At 38.6% G+C, this 24,686-nt stretch overlaps 2 protein-coding genes across 2 annotated transcripts; both read left to right on the top strand.

Moving 5' to 3' along the window:
* Window positions 1-3,312: 3,312 nt before the first annotated feature.
* On the top strand, window positions 3,313-7,397 carry LOC102717290 (protoporphyrinogen oxidase, chloroplastic). The gene is made up of 9 exons (XM_006644016.3): window positions 3,313-3,746; window positions 3,849-4,034; window positions 4,115-4,199; window positions 4,287-4,434; window positions 4,508-4,588; window positions 5,048-5,219; window positions 5,806-5,965; window positions 6,484-6,587; window positions 6,789-7,397. Exons 1-9 carry the CDS (start codon window positions 3,381-3,383, stop codon window positions 7,086-7,088), a joined length of 1,602 nt encoding a protein of 533 aa, XP_006644079.2. The 5' UTR covers window positions 3,313-3,380; the 3' UTR covers window positions 7,089-7,397.
* Window positions 7,398-21,864: 14,467 nt separating this feature from the next.
* On the top strand, window positions 21,865-24,425 carry LOC102717011 (auxin-responsive protein IAA4-like). The gene is made up of 4 exons (XM_015837043.2): window positions 21,865-22,180; window positions 23,150-23,370; window positions 24,064-24,175; window positions 24,272-24,425. The coding sequence occupies exons 1-4, from the start codon at window positions 21,954-21,956 to the stop codon at window positions 24,324-24,326; spliced, it is 615 nt and encodes a 204-aa protein (XP_015692529.2). The 5' UTR covers window positions 21,865-21,953; the 3' UTR covers window positions 24,327-24,425.
* The last annotated feature ends 261 nt before the right edge of the window (window positions 24,426-24,686 follow it).

The following is a 24,686-nucleotide window of genomic DNA, read 5'->3' as shown; positions in this document are numbered from 1 at the left end:
GTTGCAACGTTTTACCATTTGTCTTATTCAAAAATTTAATATAAATATAAAAAATGACAAGTCACAGTTAAAGTTCTTTTGATAATAAAATAAGTCACAAACAAAATAGATGATATTTCCATATTTTTTGAATAAGACGAATGATCAAACAATGTAAGTAAAAAAAATAGTCAAAGATGAAACGGATGGAGCAAGCCAAATCTGGCCGTACGAACACGGCGAGCGAGCGGGGTTGGCACGGCGCACGCGCGGCGCGTGGACGTTCACGTGCGCGCGACGGCGACGCGCGCGGCGCTGAGTCCTTTTGCGCGCTGGCGCGGAAGAGAGGACGACGGCGACGCGCACCGGACCGCGCGCGCGCTAGCTGGAGCCTGGAGCCTGGAACCGGCCCGGCCGGTGCCGTCGCCGTCACTGGAGCTTCCCGGCCGGAAGAATATATATATACATATGGACTTGGCCCAAGCGGGATGGGAATTGGGATGGCGACGGGTCGGCGGTGGCGTTGTCGACCGAACGCGCTAGCTGCGCTCGCCGGTGTTCGCTCGCCGAAAACTACCCCTCAACTTGCCGTCGTTCGCTTCCTCTTCTCTTCTCTTCTCTTCTCTTCTCTCTCTCTCTCGAGAACGACAGGGAGGACGATCACTATCTACCACGCGCACACTCTCTCCGCTCGCTAGGTTTATCTATCTCAACCCTGGAATGCTCCAGGTAAACTAGACTCAGACGAAGTTTTCAGGAAAGAAATTAAGAAGATGGAAATGCGTCGATCGATGCTGACCTTCTCTTGATGAATGCGGAAACAAAAACGTAAAGATCAATCTCAATCTCTCTCTCTCTCCCGATAACACGACGCATATATACATTCCATCAACGTGTAAATGTATACACTCAAAAACTTGTCCTTCGTAACAAACGGGCCTGTAGACCAGTGATTACATAGGCCTTAGTACTATTTGAAGTCCTGGGTTCGACTCCTCGTGGAGTCATACACCCAAAACTTATAACCAGGGGTGCATCCAGCCATTGAAGAATAGGTTAATTGCCTTCTTCCTTTTTCAAGCTACGCCATGTTATAGCCAAGCAAAGTACCCTATGCTACATGCTACGGTGCGTTACATGGATATCTTTTCGTGCTACAACACCCGCCAAATCTGAGCTACTCTTTTTTATATAACAGTGATGCAACGACCACTAAAGTTATAGTTATACCTGTAAAGTTATAGTTATACTTTTTATATACTACCTCCGTCCCTAAATATTTGACGCCGTTGACTTTTTTCTACGCGTTTGACCATTCGTCTTATTCAAAAAAATTTATCAAATATGTAAAGTTATATATATGCATAAAAATATATTTAACAATATAAGAAATAATATAAAAAATAATTAGTAATTAAGTAATTTTTTTTGAATAAGACGAACGGCCAAACATGTATAAAAAAGTCAACGGCATTAAATATTTAGTGATGGAGGGAGTATATGCTTTCTCACTAAGCTCATTCTTTGAAACGCATAAGATTGATGTAGTTCTTGATTCTATCCATTCCATTATTCTTCAGTGTTGATGCTTCCAAGGGTTTTCATTTCTTATACATATCCAGGAGAGAATATATTCATAAAGACATGCGCGACTAATCCGAGGCCGTACACGCACTAGTAGTGTTGGTAACCAAATAAAGGACAGACGACCAGTCATTCAATGAACAAATCAAAGAAATTCTACCTTAGGCGTTACTGTCATATACCCGTGGCCAATTTGTGCCCGGTCTAACCTTGCACGTACGTGTTCGCTATCTGACTACTCTATCTATTATAAAGTATAAACATTTATAAATTTTAAATTTTATACCATAATATAAATATTTACGTATTGATCCGCTATTGTTTCAATTATTGCAATTATTTCAGAGCCAATTATGTGTTTGGAAAGGGAATCTAATGTAAAATTTAAAAGTTGATCACTGAAGTGAATAAAACAAAATATTTGATATAACCATAGCATAAATAATCTTAAAAAGCTTATATTTTAGCACGATTCTAAACCAAGACACACATAAAAGTAGTAATGGACCTATGTCTATGTCTCCTATCACAATCCAACTCAGCCTGTATATATTTTTAGTTTAAAAACCTATAAAATTTTAGGTAACCTATTTTAAAACCAAAAGTAAAAAATTTAGTATAAAATGGAGGACCCTACCGCAAGGCACCTAGCCCACTAATTAATTGAACTTGGATATTCCTGCACGGGGCTTTCATGCATGTTTTCATGGGTCCCCTGGTACTTTGATTTGATGTGAGGCATATATTGCTTTGGTTGGTGACCTTATTTGTGAGCCCATAGCTTTTGGGGTCAGGCTCCTTTCAAGCTACATAGTATATGCGATGGTTGTTTGCGAAGGAAATTGTGTGGGTAAAATCTGTGAAAGCAATGGGAAAGGGTGGCTAAGTTGGTTGTGTTCGTGTAGCAATGAAGTTTGAAGATGGAATATTATCTAATTTTTTATATGTGTATAATAATATAAACAATAAAATTGACTATTACAAAGTTAAAAAATTTGGTTTTGAAAAGGAAACGAAGAGATAGGGTGATTTACTCTGAGATACACTCTCTTTATATTTTACGGGATGACGTTATTAATTTTTTTGGCACATATTTAATTTTATCTTATTTTAAAAAATATTGAAATATAGAAAATTTAAGGTATAATTAACAATGTCAAGAGTTAAAATATATACGATGGAACATATAAATTAGCATGAAAATGGGGAAAGGAGAGACATTCACAGCGTCAATCACGAGGGGATAGATAAGATTGGAATGCATAATAAAAATAATAAGTACAACTTATAATTACTTTTTTATTTCACATCGTTTATTTTTAAGTCTATGTTTAACCATTAATTTTGTTAAAGAAATTATGTAATTATTAGCTATTTTAATAATTATGATTTAATTTTTATTACTACAAACATTAAGCATGACTTAAATTTTATATGTTTATAAATTTTTAAATAATACGATGATCAAATATAAATTAAAAAGTTAACGAACGTCGAATAAAAAATCATACCGAGTCCTATATTTTTATTTATAGATAATCATGGAGCAATACACAGATGTTATGATGGCCCAACCCGGAAAAAGGCCGACGATGATGGACTGAAAGTCCTCAAAGGCCCATTCCAAAAGCCCAAGTGGGCAATAAGGCCGGCCCACATCAAGAAAACTGCAGCGCCCACGGGAATGCGATTCCCATTCCGGTGGGCCATTCCGAATCCATCATCCAACCAACCAACGCACGCCGCGCGGGAGGCACACCCGTATCGCATCCACTCCTCCTCCACCGCCGCCGCTCCGCACCCGAGGCGACGGGGAGATGGCCGCCGCAGCAGCAGCCGCAGCCACACCCGCTCCGCCGATCCGCTCCCGCAATGCGCTCTCCTCCGCGAGGACCAGGCGTGGCCGAGGCCACGTGCGGCGCGCCGTTGCCAGCGACGCGGCGGAGGCCCCCGCGGCGGCGCGGGGGCTGGCCGCGGACTGCGTGGTGGTGGGCGGGGGCATCAGCGGGCTCTGCACCGCGCAGGCGCTGGCCACCAGGCACGGCGTCGGCGACGTGCTCGTGACGGAGGCCCGCGCCCGCCCGGGGGGCAACATCACCACCGTCGAGCGGGCCGGGGAAGGGTACCTCTGGGAGGAAGGGCCCAACAGCTTCCAGCCCTCCGACCCCGTCCTCACCATGGCCGTACGTACGCCGCCTTCTTTTTGCTCCCTTCATCTTCTTCTTCCTCTCGCGCGCGAGCGCGGCGACATGTGAGCGGGTGGATGGATGGGGTTGGGCGCGCAGGTGGACAGCGGGCTCAAGGACGACCTCGTGTTCGGTGACCCCAACGCGCCGCGGTTCGTGCTGTGGGAGGGGAAGCTAAGGCCGGTGCCGTCCAAGCCCGGCGACCTGCCGTTCTTCGACCTCATGAGCATCCCGGGAAAGCTCAGGGCCGGCCTTGGCGCGCTCGGCATTCGGCCGCCGCCTCCAGTTTGTGCTCTCCCCCCGTTCCGCATTCTTGTTCCTAGGTGGTTAACAATGGGGCTGAGCGTTTCCGGCGAAGGTTTCAGGGTCGGGAGGAGTCGGTGGAGGACTTTGTGCGCCGCAACCTCGGGGCGGAGGTGTTTGAGCGCCTCATTGAGCCTTTCTGCTCAGGTGTTCATCGTAGCGCGCAATTGCTGTTTTGTTCAAGCTATCTGGTTTCGATTATTCGGACACGAATGCGATAATTTTGCTATCTAGGTGTGTATGCTGGTGATCCTTCAAAGCTCAGTATGAAGGTTGCATTTGGGAAGGTGTGGAGGCTGGAGGAGACTGGAGGTAGCATTATTGGTGGAACCATCAAAACGATTCAGGAGAGGGGGAAAAATCCCAAACCGCCAAGGGATCCGTGAGTGAAAATTTTGCTTATTTGTTGGATTTTTAGCTGTTCTGTTGTACTAATACGTATTCACCATTTTTAGCCGCCTTCCAACGCCAAAGGGGCAGACAGTTGCATCTTTCAGGAAGGGTCTTACTATGCTCCCGGATGCTATTACATCTAGGTTTGTTATCATTGTCTTTGTAATATACCAGTTAGTTAATTATAGACATGAGGTGATAGATGTACATTGGTCATTGGACAACAATCTAGGTAGATTAATTGCTATCTCTTGCTAAATTAATTGTTGCACTTGCATCACTGGGTTGGCATATGAAGCATATGGATAGATGTTTCAATCATTTCCTACAAAAACACATTTTTGACACCGTGCTTATCCTTTTTCATCCTGCTGGCTGTCCACAATATAGGTGTACAAAAAGGTATTCGGAGGGACAATTCATAGATCATGTTTGAGGGTTAGTTCATATGCTTTCTTTGAGGGACAATTCATCGACCATGCTAGGGTTGATTCAAATGCGTGCTTTGCAGGACAATTCATACACCTTAGCATCAACTACTAATGATCATGCTGCTAGGTTTAGCTTAACCATGTGTTGCTCTGCATTTCCTCCATTTTCAGGTTGGGTAACAAAGTCAAACTTTCATGGAAGCTAACAAGCATTACAAAGTCAGACAACCAGGGATATGTATTAGTGTATGAAACACCAGAAGGGGTGGTCTCAGTGCAAGCTAAAACTGTTGTCATGACCATTCCATCATACGTTGCTAGTGATATCTTGCGGCCACTCTCAGTAAGTTATAGAATTTTATTAACTAAGTTGTCCTTAAAAATACACTGGAGCACTCTTGTCTTCTTGGGGTCCTTAATTCATTTATTGGTAGACAGGAAGTAGCAATTGCACTTCTTAAGGTATTGATTCTTCGTGATATGCTGTTGTCACTTGTCAACATATCCACTGGCAATATACCACACAACCTGTTAACAGACTTGCTAAACATCATTTTGTTTGATTTGACTGGCATCTTAGCAGCTAATTATTATCTTCTGGGGGGATACCACATGGTTGATAATTCTTGTTGGAAATCACTTTTTGATTCTTATCGATTAGTATTGTCATAGAAGTTGGCTCCCTCCGGTTTGAATATTGTAAAAAGACTTTGTGAAACTGAAGGTCAACTGATTCACGAATCTAACAGTAGGTTTTGCCTTTTAAGTAAGTTTGTTGGTACGTACTGTTAAATGTCTTGAGCATGGTAACTTACCATATGAAAATTTCCTCAGTGACCAATAGTTACACTAAGTTTTTAATGTCTTTCACTGTTAATTTTAAACATACTTCCATATTTGTTCATTGAACTTGTTTCCCCTTTCCACAGAGTGATGCAGCAGATGCTCTGTCAAGATTCTATTATCCACCAGTTGCTGCTGTAACTGTTTCATATCCAAAAGAAGCAATTAGAAAAGAATGCTTAATTGATGGAGAGCTCCAGGGTTTTGGTCAGCTGCATCCGCGTAGTCAGGGAGTTGAGACTTTAGGTATTTATAGGAATTTAGCCTTTTATTGTTCTTCTTTTGTGGGTTGTATAACCGGCACGGAAAACATAGCAACATATTAGTATATAATTAATTATTAGTTATAAAAAACTTAAAAAGTGGATTGATGTGATTTTTGAAATCAACTTTCTTATATAAAATTTTCGCAAAATACATACTGTTTAGCAGTTTGGAAAGCGTATACGCGAAAAACGAGGGAATCTGGGTTAGTTAATCTAGGAAAGAACCAGGCCGAAATTAAGAAAGTAGGTGAGAATGATTGAATAGAGGTTGTGATTGGTTGAGAAGAGAATGTAGGTGAATAAATTAAATAGAAAAGAGTTGTGATTGGTTGAGAGGGAGTCTATGGAGAAATAGCTTCATTTTAAGACAGCTTAAGTGGTAGAAATAGCTGCATTTTTGGAGGGGAGTATAAAAGAACTAATATTTCCTGTCTAGTTTGCATTTATCTTGGGATTAATTTTGGTTATATTTTACAAGTTTGTTGTATTCTTTTGTAGGAACAATATATAGCTCATCACTCTTTCCAAACCGTGCTCCAGCTGGAAGGGTGTTACTGCTGAACTATATAGGAGGTTCTACAAATACAGGGATTGTTTCCAAGGTATCGCTGTCAAGTTGATTTTTGATCCTTATGATATTTTGTGACCATATGATACTGTTTGGCATCTCCAGCTGCTGTTAGGCTGCATAATAAATTTGCTACTACATGTTTGCAGACCATTTGACTGCATTTTAAAACGCCGATAGCCTATATTTTTAGTTGCCTTCTACTGCATTTCTAGTGATCCCGTCATGTTTGCAGACTGAAAGTGAGCTGGTAGAAGCAGTTGACCGTGACCTCAGGAAGATGTTGATAAATCCTAGAGCAGTAGACCCTTTGGTCCTTGGCGTCAGGGTTTGGCCACGCGCCATACCGCAATTCCTCATTGGACATCTTGATCATCTTGAGGCTGCAAAATCTGCCCTGGGCAGAGGTGGTTATGATGGATTGTTCCTAGGAGGGAACTACGTAGCAGGAGTTGCCCTGGGCCGGTGTGTTGAGGGTGCATATGAGAGTGCCTCACAAATATCTGAATACCTGACCAAGTACGCCTACAAGTGATCAGAGGGTCATGCTCATTTTGGCGCATAGATGAGTTGAGGCTAGAAGCTGCAGAATTACATGGACATTATGTGTTCTTCTTTTCTCATAATGTATTTAATTTTTACATCTTTTTCCCTGATCTTAATTAGCTAGAAATTAGAAATGTAGGACAATGTTCCACTCGCATGCAGTTCAGAATAATCGTTTCAGATTTCACCTATTCAATTTGTGCAGCCATTTATGTATCATGATCCTGTAAGTGCTAATACCAATAAACCAATGCCATATTGTCCTGCAAAAGCAATGAAAAAATGGAAAGTTTTTTGTATGTGACATTTTTTGTTCCCTACATGAGCTGAGGCCTGAGAGCAAAAACACGTCTCAGTCGTCAGAAAATTTAGTTACAAGGATAGTCCTAATGGAAGAAACTAATACGGTTATCATAGTATAAGAAATCATCTTTAAAAACCATCATTCATAGTAGAGGTGTCTTCAAGTAATAATTATTTTTTCTCTTTCTCCTAACTCTATATTTTTTCATTAATGATGAGCGTGACATATATCATATAGAAATTAGTGGTTTCTCCTCAATAACGAATTTATAGTTTTTGGTGTATTGGGTGGAAACTATTTGTAAGTTTTTTCCTCTCTTTCTTCATTAATTAAGTTATGATGACATCATTTTAATTTTGTGTCAAGCTATTTAATAAAGATAGAAACCATCGTTAATATACCATTGGGGTTGTTCTAATACTCATTCGGTTGTGAGTGGGATGAGGATTAGTTATCCGACGTGGAAAACATATTAATAAATTAGTAAATTAGTATATGATTAACTAATTATTAATTATAAATAAAATAAAAAATAGATTAATATGATTTTTAAAATAATTTTTTTATAAAAATTTTCGTAAGAAATACACCATTTCAAGACTCATAGGTGCGGCAAATAAGGGAACCAGGGGTTAAGATGTCGTGAGCCGAACACGGCCGTAGTGGGAACACATCAGAATGCAGCAATCTTTTCTTTTCTTTTTTTTTTTTTTGAAACAAGAGAATGCAGCAATCTGTTCAGTGTGGTTTTTGCGAGAAAATAAAAAGGGTGCGCCTGTTTTGATACAGTATTTGACCATCTAGATTACTGTAAACTAGCGAAGCTATTCCTCATAGCCATTTTTTTTAAAACAACTATACAAATCGAAGTACAAGTACTCAATTTTATATTTCAAGGACAGTACCAGGCAGTGCTCTTAATTTGAGATAACACGATCCTAGGAAGAACTAGTACCATGAAATAATTAATGACTACCACACCTTTGGCTTGAACTTGAAGGATGCCATCAGCCCATCATCATGCTTGCAAAATATACTACTCTACTCATCCTAAAATATACGAAGTTTTAAAGCTCGATATATGTCTTAATAAATTAGGAAAATTAGAGAGATAGTGATTGATTGAGAAGAGATATATAGAAACTTTAAAGTGAAAATTTGTAATTGGTTGAAAAAAAATAGATATATAGTTTGTATATTTTAGAATATGTTTAATATTAAAGTTAATGTATTTGGGGATGGAAAGAGTACGTCACAAACACATGCATGTGCCAGCTGTGATCACTTATGAACCATAACTACTCCTGCCACGATCAGGACAGTACTAATAAAAGAAACTGATAAGATTGTCGTAGTAAAAGAAATCATCTATAGAAATTATTTTTTATAATAAAAGTATCTTTGAGTAATAATTGTTTTTTCTTTTTTTATTCTAACTCTATATTATTCCACCAATGGTGAGCACGACACATACCCTCTAGAAAGTAGTGATTTCTCTCTAAAGATGAATTCATAATTTTTTGATGCATTGGGTGAAAGAGGATTTGGTTTCTTCACGAGAAAACCATTTCTAAGTTTTTTTCCTCTTTTCTTCATTAATTACGTTGTCATATTATTATTTTGTTTATGTAACACACTATTAAATGAGTTAATGAGGACAGAGACAATTATTAATATACCATTGGGACAACTGAACACACCTTCCTCGAGTCAAGAAGCCAAATGCTGAAATGCCTGTAAACTGCACACACATTGTCAAAGGCAGCAGCAATGAATGCAGCCGATCGAGGGATTTGATGCACAAGAAACTGAAGCAGGTCACCGAGGATGATGGATCCCTGCCTCCCTTTGCTGCCTCCTTTCGCTGATCACCCAATTAAACTCCCCGGTTTAACTTTCCTACGACTTTGACTGCATCGATCTGCAATTCTGCATCTCCGTCTGCATGATCATCTCCCTGTTCCTAGCTGCAGGCCGGCCGGTGAACAGACTGACGACCATGGAGCACAATCATTATTAGCTAGGGTTCATTCACTCTCGCATGGATCCAACATTGCAAGTTTATGCAAGCCAGTTGTAACTTTTTAGCCTTTTGTTTCTCCAGCTGATTGGTCCTGGACGACTGAATTCTTCAGAGCTCTGTCAGCAGCTAACTAGCCAGCCATGCATGCATGCATGCATGGAGTTGAAACAAGTTTGGCAGGAAGGAGACAGCTTTTGCTGCCTTTTGCTGCACATCATGCATGGAGGAGCTAGAGTTCATGGAGGACAAGGTGTTTGTGAATTGTTTGGTACTAGTACTACATGAGGAGCAGCTAGGTAGGGGTCCTCAGAGTGATGTTACATCTTTTGTTGTGCACGCAGCTCAATGCAACGTTCCAAAATACTATAATTATTTAAGATTGTTCATTAGGAATTAAGGTTAAGAAGAAAAAACTATGACACGTTCTCAACTGACATCCGAGGCAAATTTTTTCATTTTTTTACGCATGTTTTCCAAACTATTAAATTGTATATTTTTATAAAAAACATAAAAATATTAAAAAATCAGATTAATTCATTTTTCAAGTCTGCAAAAGTTAATTAGTTAATTTCGTGCTAATGTTTTTTTTCATTTTATGTGTGCCAATTAGACTCCTTAGCACAGGCTGGTGTGAACAAGCCATATATTATCCTAAGGAATGAATGGATGTGAGAGAGGGTATGTGGGGATAAAATATGAAAAAGTTTAGATGAAAAGTAATAGATGAAACATGTATGAAACGTAGTATTGTAAATAATGACAGAATTAGTCATATTTTGATATAGTATTTAAAGCCTGGAAATAATTATATTTAGAACGGATGGATTACTGTGTACATGAGTAAGTTGGCTAGTCCAGTACGTGTCGCATATGTAGCTGCTAAAATGTTAACTTGCTTGATCATTGTGTACCAGTTCATCTTCGAGCTCTTCATTCAGGTAGATGACATGGCACTGTTAGGTGGATTTGCCCTCTAAAGCCTCTAATTAAGTAATTGAAATGTTGAATTCTTTGTTAATTACGTCCGATGGTACATGCTACTCTTAGTCCAGTGTGGAGTAGTACATGAAAACACACACTCAAATCACATAAATATTGATTCATCTTCTGACCATTTGCTAGGGGACTCTAGATCCCTGCGTATGTAGGGGATTCCGAGAGGGCAGGGAGCAGCGTTACGTGAAACATGGATGCTTAGCTTAGCTTAGATGTGCAAGCAAGCTTGCTCTTCACATAAAGAGCAGGCGACCCTATGTTGTACTATCAATAAAATTATATTTAGGACAAGTGCTACGCAATTGACGTTTGATCCGAGTTAAATCATCGGACGGTCAAACTGTTTTAGTTGATAAAAATGAAACATTCACCAAAAACAGTGAAGAAGTTACGTGGGGTCATCTTTAGTATTTTTTAAAAAGAAAAGACCAAACAACATATTTACAAAAGAAAAATAATTTACGAATGAAACTTTTATATACGTGTTTATGACGATCTAAAAGCCAAAGCTGAAATATAAACTTCGGTGAAAAAAAATCTCAAAATCAATTCTTAATTTAATATTGAAAATTTAAATCTTGGGTTATAAGTATAATCCAAAGCCAAAAGATTGGGGGACATTTTTCAAAAGGTAAAAAAAGAAACAATTTCAATTTATAAACTGCAGTACCTCGAAATACTTAAGGAAACATGCAAGGAACATAACTCACACTTCTATAAGATAAATCGACCGGTTAAACATGAGAAAATTACTTAATAAAACATTCAAATAAGACAATGCATGGAATTTGAAAAGATCCATTGCAATACAAAATTACAAAGGGGTGAACAACATATTACAAATAAAAAAATAATTTGTGAATAAAATATTTATATATGTATTTTACCAATCTAAAAGATAAGGTTGAAAAATAAACTACGACTAAAAAACCCTAAAATCTATTCCAAATTTAAGGCTGAAAATTTAAATTTTTGGCTTATAAATATAAGCACAAGCGAAAAGATGGGGATAAAAACATAGCAATCTATAATTTTTTTTAAAATAATACTATTTTAAATGAAAAATATAAAAATACGTAGGGAAGTAAATTATGTAAATAGGGCAATGTCAAACTTTGTGTGGTACATAGGGCCCTGGTTGAACAAAGGATGAACAACAAGCCCCTATGGGACTATGCTACATTGGTGCGGGCCTCGTCGAACTCCCCAAATTCGATAGGTCCCCTCCGTGACAAATTTGTGGGCACGGTCGAACTCCCTTAGATCAACAGGCCCCTTCTCGTCAGACATGTGACGCTATCGAACTCTCCCAGTTCGACAGACTCTCTTTTGGCTAAATCTATTAGAAAGTGGAGGTACTTGTTGATCTAGGTCATGTCGATAGGCTCCCTGTCGAACAGATAGATGCCAAGAGATACCCTGTCGACTCGGCCCAATTCGATAGATCCATATTTTTGCAATTTCTGATATACAACTCCTATATTTACGATTTTCTATTTAAATAATATTATTTTTTTAAAAAAAATCACAATCTTGTTGGTGTTTTCTCCAAACGAGACCATCTAGTTTGAGCCAACCCAAACATCCACACTCCACACATGACCAGCGCCTCCCACCACCATGCTGCTGTTCTCCTTGACCGCAACAGTTCTAAAAATAACACACACACACACATCAGGAACCAGGTGACGGTAGTGGGGCATGCTGGCGTGTGGAGAAAGAGAAAGAGGACGGTGGTTGATGAGCGAGCTATGCCTCGTTCTATAAGGTTACTTTCTCCTTTTCTAAATATTTAACGTCGTTAACTTTTTTTATATATGTTGGATTATTTGTCTTATTTAAAAAATTTATATAATTATTAATTATTTTTATATCATTTTATTTTTTTTAAATATACTTATATATATACATATTTGACAAAAAATTAAATAAGACAAATAGTAAAATATTTATTAAAAAATCAACGATGTCAAATATATAGGGATGGAGGTAATACAATCAAATGTTCAATGGGATCAGATTAATAATATGCCCATGCGTATATAATTATGAAAACCAATATTTAAAACATACTCATGCATCCCTATAGACTCCATCACTATGGTAAAAGAGATTCTTTATATATGTTTTTTTCAACGTTCAGTTATGAGTTAGCTCGAAAAGTCGCAAAGTTGATTAGTTCCGGACAAACGTGCGCCGCGGAAAAGAGAGGGCCGGAGGAGGTTTGACAAGATGAGCCAGCCACATTTGTTTTTCGCAGGGTACGAAAAAAACGTGATGTGTGATGATGCGAACGAAGATCAGCGGGCGACGAGCCGAGGCGAGAGCAGGCGACCGACCGACCCAACTGGGAAGGAATGAAGCAGAGGGACGTAAGCGATGTCGCGCTACTGTCTCCATCTGCCTCCGCGCCTCTGCCCAACTACGCTCTAGAAAACTGTAAAAGGAGATTGCTGCTTGCAAGACAGTGTTCTTTTGTGTCCCGTTGTTGTCAAAAAAAAAAATTCTTAATTTCTGCAGCACACGTAAAGTAGAGTAATCTCTTGTTACTCGTCCGTATTAAAATAAAGGTATTTATATAGCTTAGTGGTTATAGTGACTTGAGTAGTATCAAGGTCATGAATTCAAATCTCCAAAGATGCATGAATTTCATATCGTGTATTTGAGGGGCCAAGTCACATATTTGGGCTAAGTTCCTAAATTAAAAAAAATGACTGCATATATTTGGTTGGACATAGAGGCCGGGTAAAAAATACCCTTCTCTACAAAAATCACTTTGACTAATTAATTTTCTTACCTACATTTTCTTTAATTACTCATACCAAATTTCTTAATCATCGTGCTCAGGTCTATAATGGTCAAATTTTAGAACGGAGGGAGTTACTCTTATTGTTTTAGATATCAATATAGTCTGATTTTTTTATTAAATTATACCTATAAAATAAGAAAATGGTTATTTTTGTTAAAGTATTCTCTATGACTTATCTTATCTTATGTTTTTAAACTTAATATTCTAACAATTACTAATAATTAAAGTTCTAAAATTTTAACTATGCTGCGACCTAAAGCGATAGAATTACGAAACTGAAGCATACACATATACAACAGCACAGACTGCACAGTTAGATATATCTTTTCGTGTGCTCTTTGCCTGTTTCTTTATAAATATCTGTGTTGCACTGTACTACTTTGGTGTATACTATCCCTGAACCCTGACGAGAGCTCGCTCTGAAACGAGGCAAGCCGGTATATGTGTCTCGTGTGTGCCTGCTAAAAGTTGGTGGCCCGGCTATAAAACAATGCGCCGCTTGTCTGAAGAAAGGCGGCCATATGCGCATGCAAATGCAAGCAGTCTGCAGCAGAAGCAGAGATCGATCGACACACGATCTGCAGCTGAGCTAGGCAGGAGGAGCTGGACGAGTAGTTTTTTGCTTTTGCTTCTGCCTGCTCGCGCTCACTCGATCGCAATCTTCACTCGCACTAAAGGTACGTAGGGGGGGCATCGGGCTGCCTGGCTCTCTCTCTTCCTCCCTGCTTTTATGGTTCCCCTCCCTTGTCTGCTTCCTCCATCCATCGGCAGCTTCTCCAGGAAACCTTAATGAGAACAGTTTGTCTGATTAATAGCCGTCACCTCGATCAACCTCCTCTTAATTGTGTCCCCTCCATTAATTGATTCATCGCCTACAGGTGGTGTGTTGCACGGCTTGCTCGTATTGATATTAGCCCTTGTTTAGTCCAAAAAACTTTTCTCAAAAATATCATATCAAATCTTTAGATGAAGCATTAAATATACATAGATAGAGTTATGGGGAAAATCGTGAGACGAATCTTTTGAACCTAATTAAGACGTGATTAGTCATAAGTGCTACAGTAACCAATATGTCCTAATGACAGATTAATTAGACTCAAAAGATACGTCTCATGGTTTCCAGACATAATCTAAATTTTTTTTAATTAGACTACGTTTAATACTTTAAATGTGTGTCCAAAAACTTAATGTGATGTTTTGTAAACTAAACAAGGCCTTATAGATAATATAAATATTTTGGTACCACGCTTTTTTTTTATCGAACACACAGGTAAACTTTTTTTTTTCGAAGTGTAATTGTTGTGTAAATTCATTATATTTACGATGTAATTTTCAAATGTTGCAAGCACGGTAAAATTTCACATATTCTAAATAGATGTCAAATAGGTGGGATATTTTCTAAATTGTAGAGGCTTAAGGTTAAAATAAGAGTCCATATAATTGCAGTTGCTAATTGTTAGTTTTGAATATCAAAATTAACTTAATAAAAGACAAAATTGAAGCCGAAGATGGGTATAACATTATATTTATTAATTTCGAATTTAAGAATTTGCTAACTTTTATAAACTAACAATAAAGAGTCGAAAGTATTTACAATAATGACATATTTTATTTTAATAAAAAATATTAATATGATGTACGATCATGATAATTTACTAATCAAAAGCTAACTTTTTTATTACGTAGGAGCCCACTGAATAATGTCAAATTAGTAATCCCTCTATAAGAAAATGTGAATGAATTTAGGTGCCCAGATTCATCTGTAAAAGTTGATAGCCTCGCCCTTTTGCTTTTCATAAGCATTAGCAAAATAACTTATTAATAATTAAAAAATAATTTATAGGTAAAACTTTTATATGTGTTCTTAGCAATCTAAAAAAAATCACGACAGATTAAAAATCCCAACATCATCTCCAAATTTAAGTTTTAAAATATTATTTGGTTTATTAATATAAGCATAAACGATAAAATAGGACTTATTAGCATGAGAAAAAAACGTGGCCTAATATAAAATAGAACGGATATAGCTAGATAGAGATTGACTTTGTTGTGGACAATGCCTCAAACTTTGCACGTGAACCCACAAGGCTGGACGAGACTTTTAATTTTGGTTGCTTGTTGAATTGATTGCCCGGCCGGTGTATGAATCCGAAACCTAGCAAGAATCTGATCATGGGGGAGGAGAAAATGCAGAGAAGAAGGTTCGGTGTAGGTACTGATCAATCCATTGTTCATATATTTGAACTATATAAGAAAACGGATAATATGTCACTCAGTTCGTGTGGCTTCGATAAAATACCACTCCTACAATAAAATCGGATAAAATATCACTCCATACGTTGTTAGTCGGATATTTTACCAAATGTCACTCCATACGCGCTGTTAGTCAGATATTTTGCCACTCTAACTAGTTTAAACTATTTTATTTACTATTTTATTGTTTTCTTCTCTCTATCATATGCAAAATGACGTTATTGCCCCTGAGGCAAATCACCATATCTCCCATCGTGCTCTCTCCCTCAAGCAAGAGAACAGATCGGCTCGTCGCTGGAACGGCGGTCGCCACCCCGGCGCTGCTCTTGTTTTTGGTGTGCTATGAATTCAAACTTTGGGTGAATGCAATCCAAACTTAAGCTATCAAATTATATGTTTGCTGCTTATTTTTTCTGCTTATATTTCGGTGCACTCACTTGTCCAAGAGAACACCATAGCGATCTGTTAATTTCGTGGAAAGAACGCACGGGCAGAGCACAAGCTTGCATGCACACAGCGATCTGGTGATTTGCCTAAGGGCAATAACGTCATTTCGCGTATGATAGAGAGAAGAAAACAATAAAATAGTAAATAAAATGCTTTAAACTAATTGGAGTAGCAAAATATCCAGCTAACAGCGTATGGAATGACATTTTATCCTGTTTTATTGTAGGAGTGGTATTTCATCGAAGCCACGCGAATTGAGTGGTATATTGTCCGTTTTCTCTGTTCCATATATAGGCTCAATTAGCCGCGCGCAAAAGTAAAGAAATTAGCGAATGGTATTTGTTAGTTAGGTAGTGATCAATCCACTAATACCTCATCAGTACGCTCACTTATTTTAATTCGTAGTTAGCCCTGCTGCCTAGCTCTAGCTACTTGCATCGGCGTAGTACTACACATCGGCAATAACAGCAACAGTTATATGCAACAGAGACTGCGTATACTCTGGCAGCGGTGCACAGTGCACTTCACTGCTGCTACGTACCATCATCGTTGCCTGCAGCAGAGGCAGCAGCTGGTGTGTGTCTGGAATTGCATCTACGTACGTACCTGAAATGTTTAATGTCACTAATTTTTTTACTAATTTTTTTATATATGTTTGATCATTTATCTTACGCGTGCGTGCGTAGAATGTATATCCTAAAAGCGGCTAGTCTTACGTGGACCACTCGGTTAGGATATCGTGCACTGTGAATGCCGTGACCAGCGTACAGCAGGGAAGAGGAAACAGAGAAGGTAGCTGTCCTAATAATAGTGGAAGCAAACAGGAAGCTATCTAGGTGAGTGCCTTTTATGTGTGTCTTGCTGCAGGGAAATGGAGAACAAGAAAAAGGAAGGTACTAAGCTAATTAACTAGGCAGGAAGCTTATTGGTAAAGCGCTGGTGGAAGTGGTCGATCTCGCTTTTGTCGCCGTCGTCCCTTGTTAATCTGGAAGAGCCTGCTGCCTTTTCACCCAACACCAAACTAACCACGTCGACAAGTTGGAGTTATATACTAGTACATGTGGATAGATACTATATACACCGCGAAATAATTTATACGCATAGGTCACTAGCTAGTTGTGCGTTTGTATATATACGTACTCCCTCCAGTTGATATCATGGATTTAATTTGCACAATGAGTGGTTGCTTGCGTTGCGTTTAGGGATAGACACGCGTCGGTTCACAGATAATTAATCTATGGCTATTTTTTTTAACTTAGTTCTATAGTCACGAATTACTCGTGAACCGAACTGTGTTCATCCTTAATTAATTACATTTATCCTCTCTTAACTGTAATATTAATAATGGTGCCACGCATGTATGTAGTGGTGAACCTATGTTCAGGACCCCAAGTAAATTATCTAATTCTTACTAAGTTATATCATATTAATTAGTGTATAAGTATAAAAATTAAATAATTAGAATTTATTAGATCTTCGATAATTTTTTGTTCTGGATTCGTCACGTCTTCCGGGGCCTGGCCGACGGCGTTGTCGCTGACTGGCTGCTATATATTACTAGCAAGGTCCTAGGTCAGTAGCTCGTGCGAAACGGGCGTAGAAAAAGACGAGGCTGGCTGGCAAGTTAGTGCGTCGCGGTCACGAGGCGGCAATTTGGCTGGCAAAACTGGACATATATTCGACGAGAAAACGACCACGGCCCCCACGCCGATGTGACCGCCGACTCGCGAAAGACGTACAACCCGATCGAGCAACGCAAGCTCCTCATCTCGATCAGCCTGAGGTGACGGGCTTGCACATCATCTCTAAGGCCATGGGGTGTTTAATTCTTCCAAAACTTTTTTTTAAGTCTCTATCATATCGAATATTTCGTCATTAATTACAAATACTAAATATAGATTATTAATAAAACTCATCTCATACTCTGAACTATTTCACGAGACGAATTTATTAAGCCTAATTAGTTCATGATTAGTGAATGTAATGCTACAGTAAACATTTGCTAATCGTGGATTAATTAGGCTTAAAAATTTTGTCTAATGAAATAACCTTTATTTATGCAATTAGTTTTGTCATCAGTTTATATTTAATACTCTTAATTAATGTCAAACATCCGATGTGACAAGGGACTAAAAAAGTCCCTGGATCCAAACAGCCACCATGTTTAGGGGGTGTTTGGGACAAGGGCTAAACTTTAGCCCCTTGTCTTATCAAATGTTTGGACACTTATTATAAATAGTAAACGTAGACTATTAATAAAACCCACTCATAATCTTAGACTAATTCGCAAGACGAATCTATTGAGCCTAATTAATCTATGATTAGTCTATGTGATGCTATAGTAAACATGCTCTAATTATAGATTAATTAGTCTTAAAAAAAACTCGTCTCGCGGATTACCACTCATTTATGAAATTAGTTTTTTTATTAGTCTATGTTTAATACTTCAAATTAGTGTCAAACATCCGATGTGAAATGGGGCTAAACTTTTTAGCCCCATCTAAACAACCCCTTAGTTCCCAAAAACTTTTTTCAAAAACATCACATCGAATATTTAGACATCTAAATGAACCATTAAATATACATGAATATTAAAACTAATTACACAGTTATGGGAAAAATCGTGAGACAAATCTTTTGAGCCTAATTAGGACATGATTAGCCATAAATGCACAGTAACCAACATGCGCTAATGACGGATTAATTAGACTCAAAAGATTCGTCTCATGGTTTTCAGGCGGGACCTGAAATTTGTTTCTTCATTCGTTTCCGAAAACCCGTTCTGACATCCGGTCAAATGTTCGATGTGATGTTTTTGCCAAAATATTTTAGCAACTAAACGCTGCCTAAACTTAACTGATCTCCGTTTTTCGGTCCAGGTTCACTCAACCAATGTATTTTCCGAACGGCAAAACTATATAACCTTCTAAAATGATTTTATAATAAACTTACTTAAAAAGTTATATATATTTTTAAGTGTTTTACAGCTAATAATTAGTTAATCAGTGGAAGAGGAGACTCCTGCCCTCTCAGCGTGTGCGAGGAGATGACGAGGAAAAGAGGAGGAGGAATTCACGATGATCAGATCAGATCCGTGGCTGCTAGCCTGGGTTTGGGTTTGGGTTTGGGTTTGGGCTTGGGCTGGACTGGGTCGTCGGTGTGATGCAACAAGGAGATCGCTTTCAGCGAGCACGGGCTTGTCCCCTGCCGTGTCGCCTGCCTGTGTCCCCCTGCCGCGGCAAGCCGTTGCCCCGGTGTCAAACCCACGTCCCCGTCCGTCCGTCGCTTCCCCTCACCCCACGCCCGCCCGCCCGCCCGCTTAGGATTAGATGGTCTCCTCTTTACGACCGACCAACCACGACCACAACCTGCCTACTGCGTACTCCCTCCCTCCGCCCATCAACATTTACTCCACTCCGTCCGTTTCATAATTTTTAAGTTTTACCTAAATTCATATGAATACTAAAGTATTCATATATATTCATCAATTAATTAAATTAGACAATACTAGAAAGTCTTACAATATAAAACGGAGATAAAATTAAATATGTATTTTAGCACTAGGATTATTTTAAGACATGTAGTTCTTGGTCCTAGATGGGTAGATAATAAAGTTTGGGAAGAAATAGTCGGTTTATTTTTTTATTAAATAATGTATGGCACGGTGGGAGGATAGGTGATATAATGGGAATAATTTTGAACTGGGGATGACTAATGAGGTAATTATTACTCTTAAGTCACAACTTTTTCGAAGTATTTTTTTAATCCTTCAAAGACCACTATTTTGAGACAAAGAGAATAGCATCTCAAATAAATTAAATTTTATCGAAATTTTAAAACAGTGACAAATGACAAATTTATTTTCAAACACTTGGTTCAATAAAATGTATACGACAGATTTTCTTTCTACGGTGCTCTGATAATATCATAAAGTTATTGAATTTCACGATATTCAACCATAAAATTGATGTATATATAAAATTTTAACCAAAGTTTATCAGAACATCGAATATTTATGATAAAGATAGTAAAGCTATTACACCTATTTCTTTCTAACTGCATCATACCACAATTTCATGCACACCGTCGATCACGATAGGGACGGTCCGATCGATCTTTGATCAGATAGATATATGAGCAATTTTACTATCCCATAAAAAGTAACGGGAGATACGATATTTTCTAGTAAAAATTTTAGTATCTTTAATTTTAACCCTATATTTACTTTTCTGCTTATGTTTATAATCTAAAATTTAAATTTTTCACCTTAAATTTTGAGTTGATTTTTGTGGTTTTCACCGAAGTTTATTTTTCGACCTACCTTTTAAATCGTTGATAATACGTATATAGAAATTTTATTTATAAATTATTTTTTATTCATAAATATACCGTGAAAAAGTCAGACAATCACCCCTTTATGTCTTGGAGTATCAAAATTTTAAACGTAAATTTTGATATTAGCTATTTTCTCAAATACGGCAAAATCACCCCACGTATACATATGGACCATCAAACCAACGTACACCGTTGGTTGCTCCATTATTCCGAGCGTGCACACATGATTGATGGCTGTTTGGTTTGGCGTCCACGATTAATTAAATTATAAGAGGAGCAAGCAAGCAAAGCTAATTTAATTTAATTTAAGCTTGGCGTACAAGGGAGGGAGGGAGAGGCAGCGGCTCACACACACAGGGGATTTTGGGTTGTGGTTGTGGTGGTGGTGGTCACATCAGCTGCACTCGAGTGCGTCCCACACCAACCAAACACGTCCGCTGTCATGGGGATCAATCTATTGGGGTGTGATCGATTAGTTTATGCTTAACACTAATTGTGTACTGCGCTCCAACTTTGGTCGACTTGCTAATTTTAATATATGCTAAACTGCAGCTTTATGTTATGTCTAGTGCAGTTAGAGAAACCTATCACGGAAAACAGCTAACTACGTGCTCTAGCTTAATTAGCTTAGCTTAAGAGTGATAATGGAATCTGATAAGTTGTCTAAGGGTTATTTAGATGGGGCTAAACTTTTTAGCCCTATTTCACATCGGATGTTTGGACAGTAATTTAAAGTATTAAACATAAATTAATAAAAAAAATAAATGAGAGCTAATCTACGAGATGAATTTTTTGAGTCTAATTAATCCATAATTAGCAAATGTTTACTGTAGCATCACATAGGCTAATCATAGATTAATTAGGCTCATTAGATTCGTCTCGCGAATTAGTCCAAGATTATAGATGGGTTTTATTTATAGACTACGTTTACTATTTATAAGAAGTGTCCAAATATCCGATATGACTAGGGGCTAAAATTTAGCCTCTAGAAACAAAAACCGCCTAAATCATGTACTATGTGGAACTGGATTTTGCTAACTAAAGAAAAAGACTTCGTAGTGAGTATATATGTATATCCTAGTTCGTGCTAACCAATTGGGTCTACCTATATATATACTCTTTCCAATTTTTCTCTTTTTCTATTTTGATACCATTAACTTTTGAGTCTATATTTGATCATTTGTATTGTTAATAAATAAATAATTTTTAATAATTTTATTGTGATTTAATTCATTACTAAAAATATTTTAAGAATAATTTATAATTTTTATATTTATACAAAACTTTTGAATAATGCAAACAATCGACCCCAAAATAAAACAGCAAAAAGAAGTATCAAGCACAAGCCTGTTGTTAATTGAAAAAGAAAAACAATCGCAGAAAGGAAGCCAAATTGTTCCACCGTTCTCTTTAACAACTTAGTTAATTAAACTAATCAGTTCCTCTATAGCTTTAATTAAGCCGCTCTACGCGCCCACATTTTTAGTTCAATTAACACCTTTTGGCATTTCTAGCGAGCGCTAGCTCATGCCATGCCTCCAGCTATATATACACATCACAAGCTAGCTGCTCTCTTTCCTAGTTTTGTTTTTCTCAACTCGGCAGGCAAGCTCGTTTCCACTCCCATCCATCCCTCTCTCGATCGCCATTAATTTCTACTCCACAGCGAGCTAGCTATCATCAGGCTATGGCGGAGTGCAAGGGCGGCGGCATGTCTCCGTCCTCCTCCATGGACAGCAGCACCCACCCGGCGCTCTCCACGACGTCGTCGGCTTGCCGGCCGCCGACGACGGCGGCGGCGGCGAGGGGGGACCTCAGCACCGATCTCCGGCTAGGGCTTAGCCTCATCTCGACGACGACGTCGTCCTCCTCCTCCCTCCAGGCTGCTCCTGAGAGCATCCCTTCTACCCCAAGGTTAGTTTGTTGGCGCAACGCCTGCTTCAGGTTTGCCTCCCTAGCTAGCTAGCTACCATTCAGCCAGCTGCATGATGCATATGCATATTCGTGATAGTTCTGAAAAATCATCCGTGTTGTTTTGATGGATTTTGTTTGAGTTCTTTTTCATTCAATATTCAAACACAGTTTTTTTTCTTCATTCGATATTCGAACATACATATATATGTGATTATCCAGTTCTTGATGTTCAATGTTACTCTGTCGATCTTGTTTTGTTTTTTCTTTGTACGACTCCATCGTGCATGCTAGCTTCATGCATGCAGTCTGCAGCTGGAGCCTGGAGCTTATATGTAAGTTCCTTACGGTGAAGGGAAAACAAATAAATAACTTGATCTGAGTTTTTAGTTTTTCACTTCTTGTGAACTGGCGTATATACAAGACTGATTCATCAAGCTGTTCCCATATATAAGCGAAACAGATCTAGCTACTATGATCTAATTTCTAACAGATCTTGGTCACTGGATCACAATTTCTACAGTGCATAGCTGCATATTATCTAGGCTATTACAACCAAAATCTGCAATCTACATAAAAGAACCCCCTCGCTGTTTATTGCATTTTAGTTCAGACAAACCAATCTGTTGATATGTCAATGGCCTCTAGCGTACGCTTTAATTTTTCTGATAAGGGACTTGATCAGTACAAAATACAAATACATCAAGAGTCTAGCTACAGCCAAGTTTCTCACATGAGCCAAACCTGTAAGACCTATTTGATCATTCCTGTCTTTACAACCACTTCACGATTCCTGTTCGCCATTACTGTTTCTTGGAAATAAGTGCACCAAAAACTTAATTGCGCAAACAGTACTCCATCCAATTGGGTCTCTCTCTTGTACCCCATCGTCTCCATCAGTGAATCAATTCACTGACCTTTCATCATAAATGGGCCGGTGACCGCGGCACGGCACGGCACGCACGTGTGCAGGAACCAAGTGCACTCCGACTGGCCGCCGATCAAGCCGTTCCTCCGGAGCGCCCTGCAGAAGGCGTCGTCGGCCGGCGGCGGCGGCCGCCGCCGGCGAACGCAGTTCGTGAAGGTGTACATGGAGGGCGTCCCGATCGGCCGGAAGCTGGACCTGCTCCTGCTCGATGGGTACGACGGCCTCCTCGTCAAACTCTGCCACATGTTCAAGACGCCCATCACCTGTAAGTGTGCTACCAACCAATTAAACATAATTGGTATTTTAATTAACAAAGTTTCAAAGGGTTGGAATACTGTAGATAGCAACAGGAAAAGAAAAGAAGAATATATTGGGTTGATATATCTACACTATTAACTTAGTAAATTATGAATGATCAGATCAAAATAGATAGATTAGAGAATCCCCAACAGGCCATCTAAATTTGGTCATTCATATCTTTATTTGGATGATCATCTAAAACAGTTTCATTTTCCGTATGTCTTTGTTCTCTAGTAGACCATCCATATATGGTATCCTCTAGGAGGATGGAGAGAAAACCTCTAAATACAGAGTCTCTCTCCAAATATAGATGATATCTAAAAATAGATAGATGTTCTATTGAAATTCAATTTTTACATTTCATCATCTATTTTTAAGATAAAAGATGAGATAGATGAACTGTTGGTGATGCTCTTAAGCAATCAGAACATCATAGTAAATATGAACAGATGTCTACTAGTACAATTTGCTAGCAACTGGACAGGCCACCAAAGATGTCAGAAAGCTTTGGCTTCAAGATCAGTTCTAGTTCGTCACGTCGAAATCGATATGAATTTAAATTCAATCCATGTGGTCCAGTCTTTCCTCGTCATGATACACACATGGCGATGGCTGTCGGGGGTTGTATGTAATCATATATGTTTGACATGATTATTAGATGCTGATGTTATGGAGTGCCATCAACAAGTTCCTGGCCAGAAGGCTGCCCATGTCCTCACCTATGAGGACCAGGACGGAGACTGGATGATGGTTGGGGACGTCCCGTTTGAGTACGCCCTGACATATACGCTTAATTTCATCCATTAGTTTGCATTTCATTTTACTTCTTACTCAAACTAATTAACTCATGTTTACTGTTCTTTCAGACTCTTCCTGGGCAGTGTAAAGAAGCTCAGGATTGCAAGAGTTGATAAATGCTAGAAATAAATTGGTGCATTTGGATTTCTTTGTTTTTTTTTTCAATTTTCTCCCCTTGGGTGGGAGGGTCCTTATATGTTAGGTTAGTTGAAGATGATTTTTGCTGAAGCTGACATTATACTAGCTGCAGTGTAGTACATTATAGTAAAGAAACGTAGTGTTATGAGAGTATAGCAGAACTGATTGTTATTTTTCCTCTACTTCTTCACCTGCTTTGTAAATACCATGTATTGGCCAAAGAAAGTAGTGAATTTGATAATATAAAAGTTACATTTCATCACCTCGGTGGAATTAAATTTTATGGCCTTTCAACCTTTACGAGCATTTTTTCCATACTGGAGAAGGTACTACGAGGTATCTTTG

This window comes from Oryza brachyantha, chromosome 1, assembly GCF_000231095.2.
Source record: "Oryza brachyantha chromosome 1, ObraRS2, whole genome shotgun sequence".
Lineage (NCBI taxonomy): Eukaryota > Viridiplantae > Streptophyta > Magnoliopsida > Poales > Poaceae > Oryza > Oryza brachyantha.
This window is presented reverse-complemented; position numbering and strand designations above follow the sequence as displayed.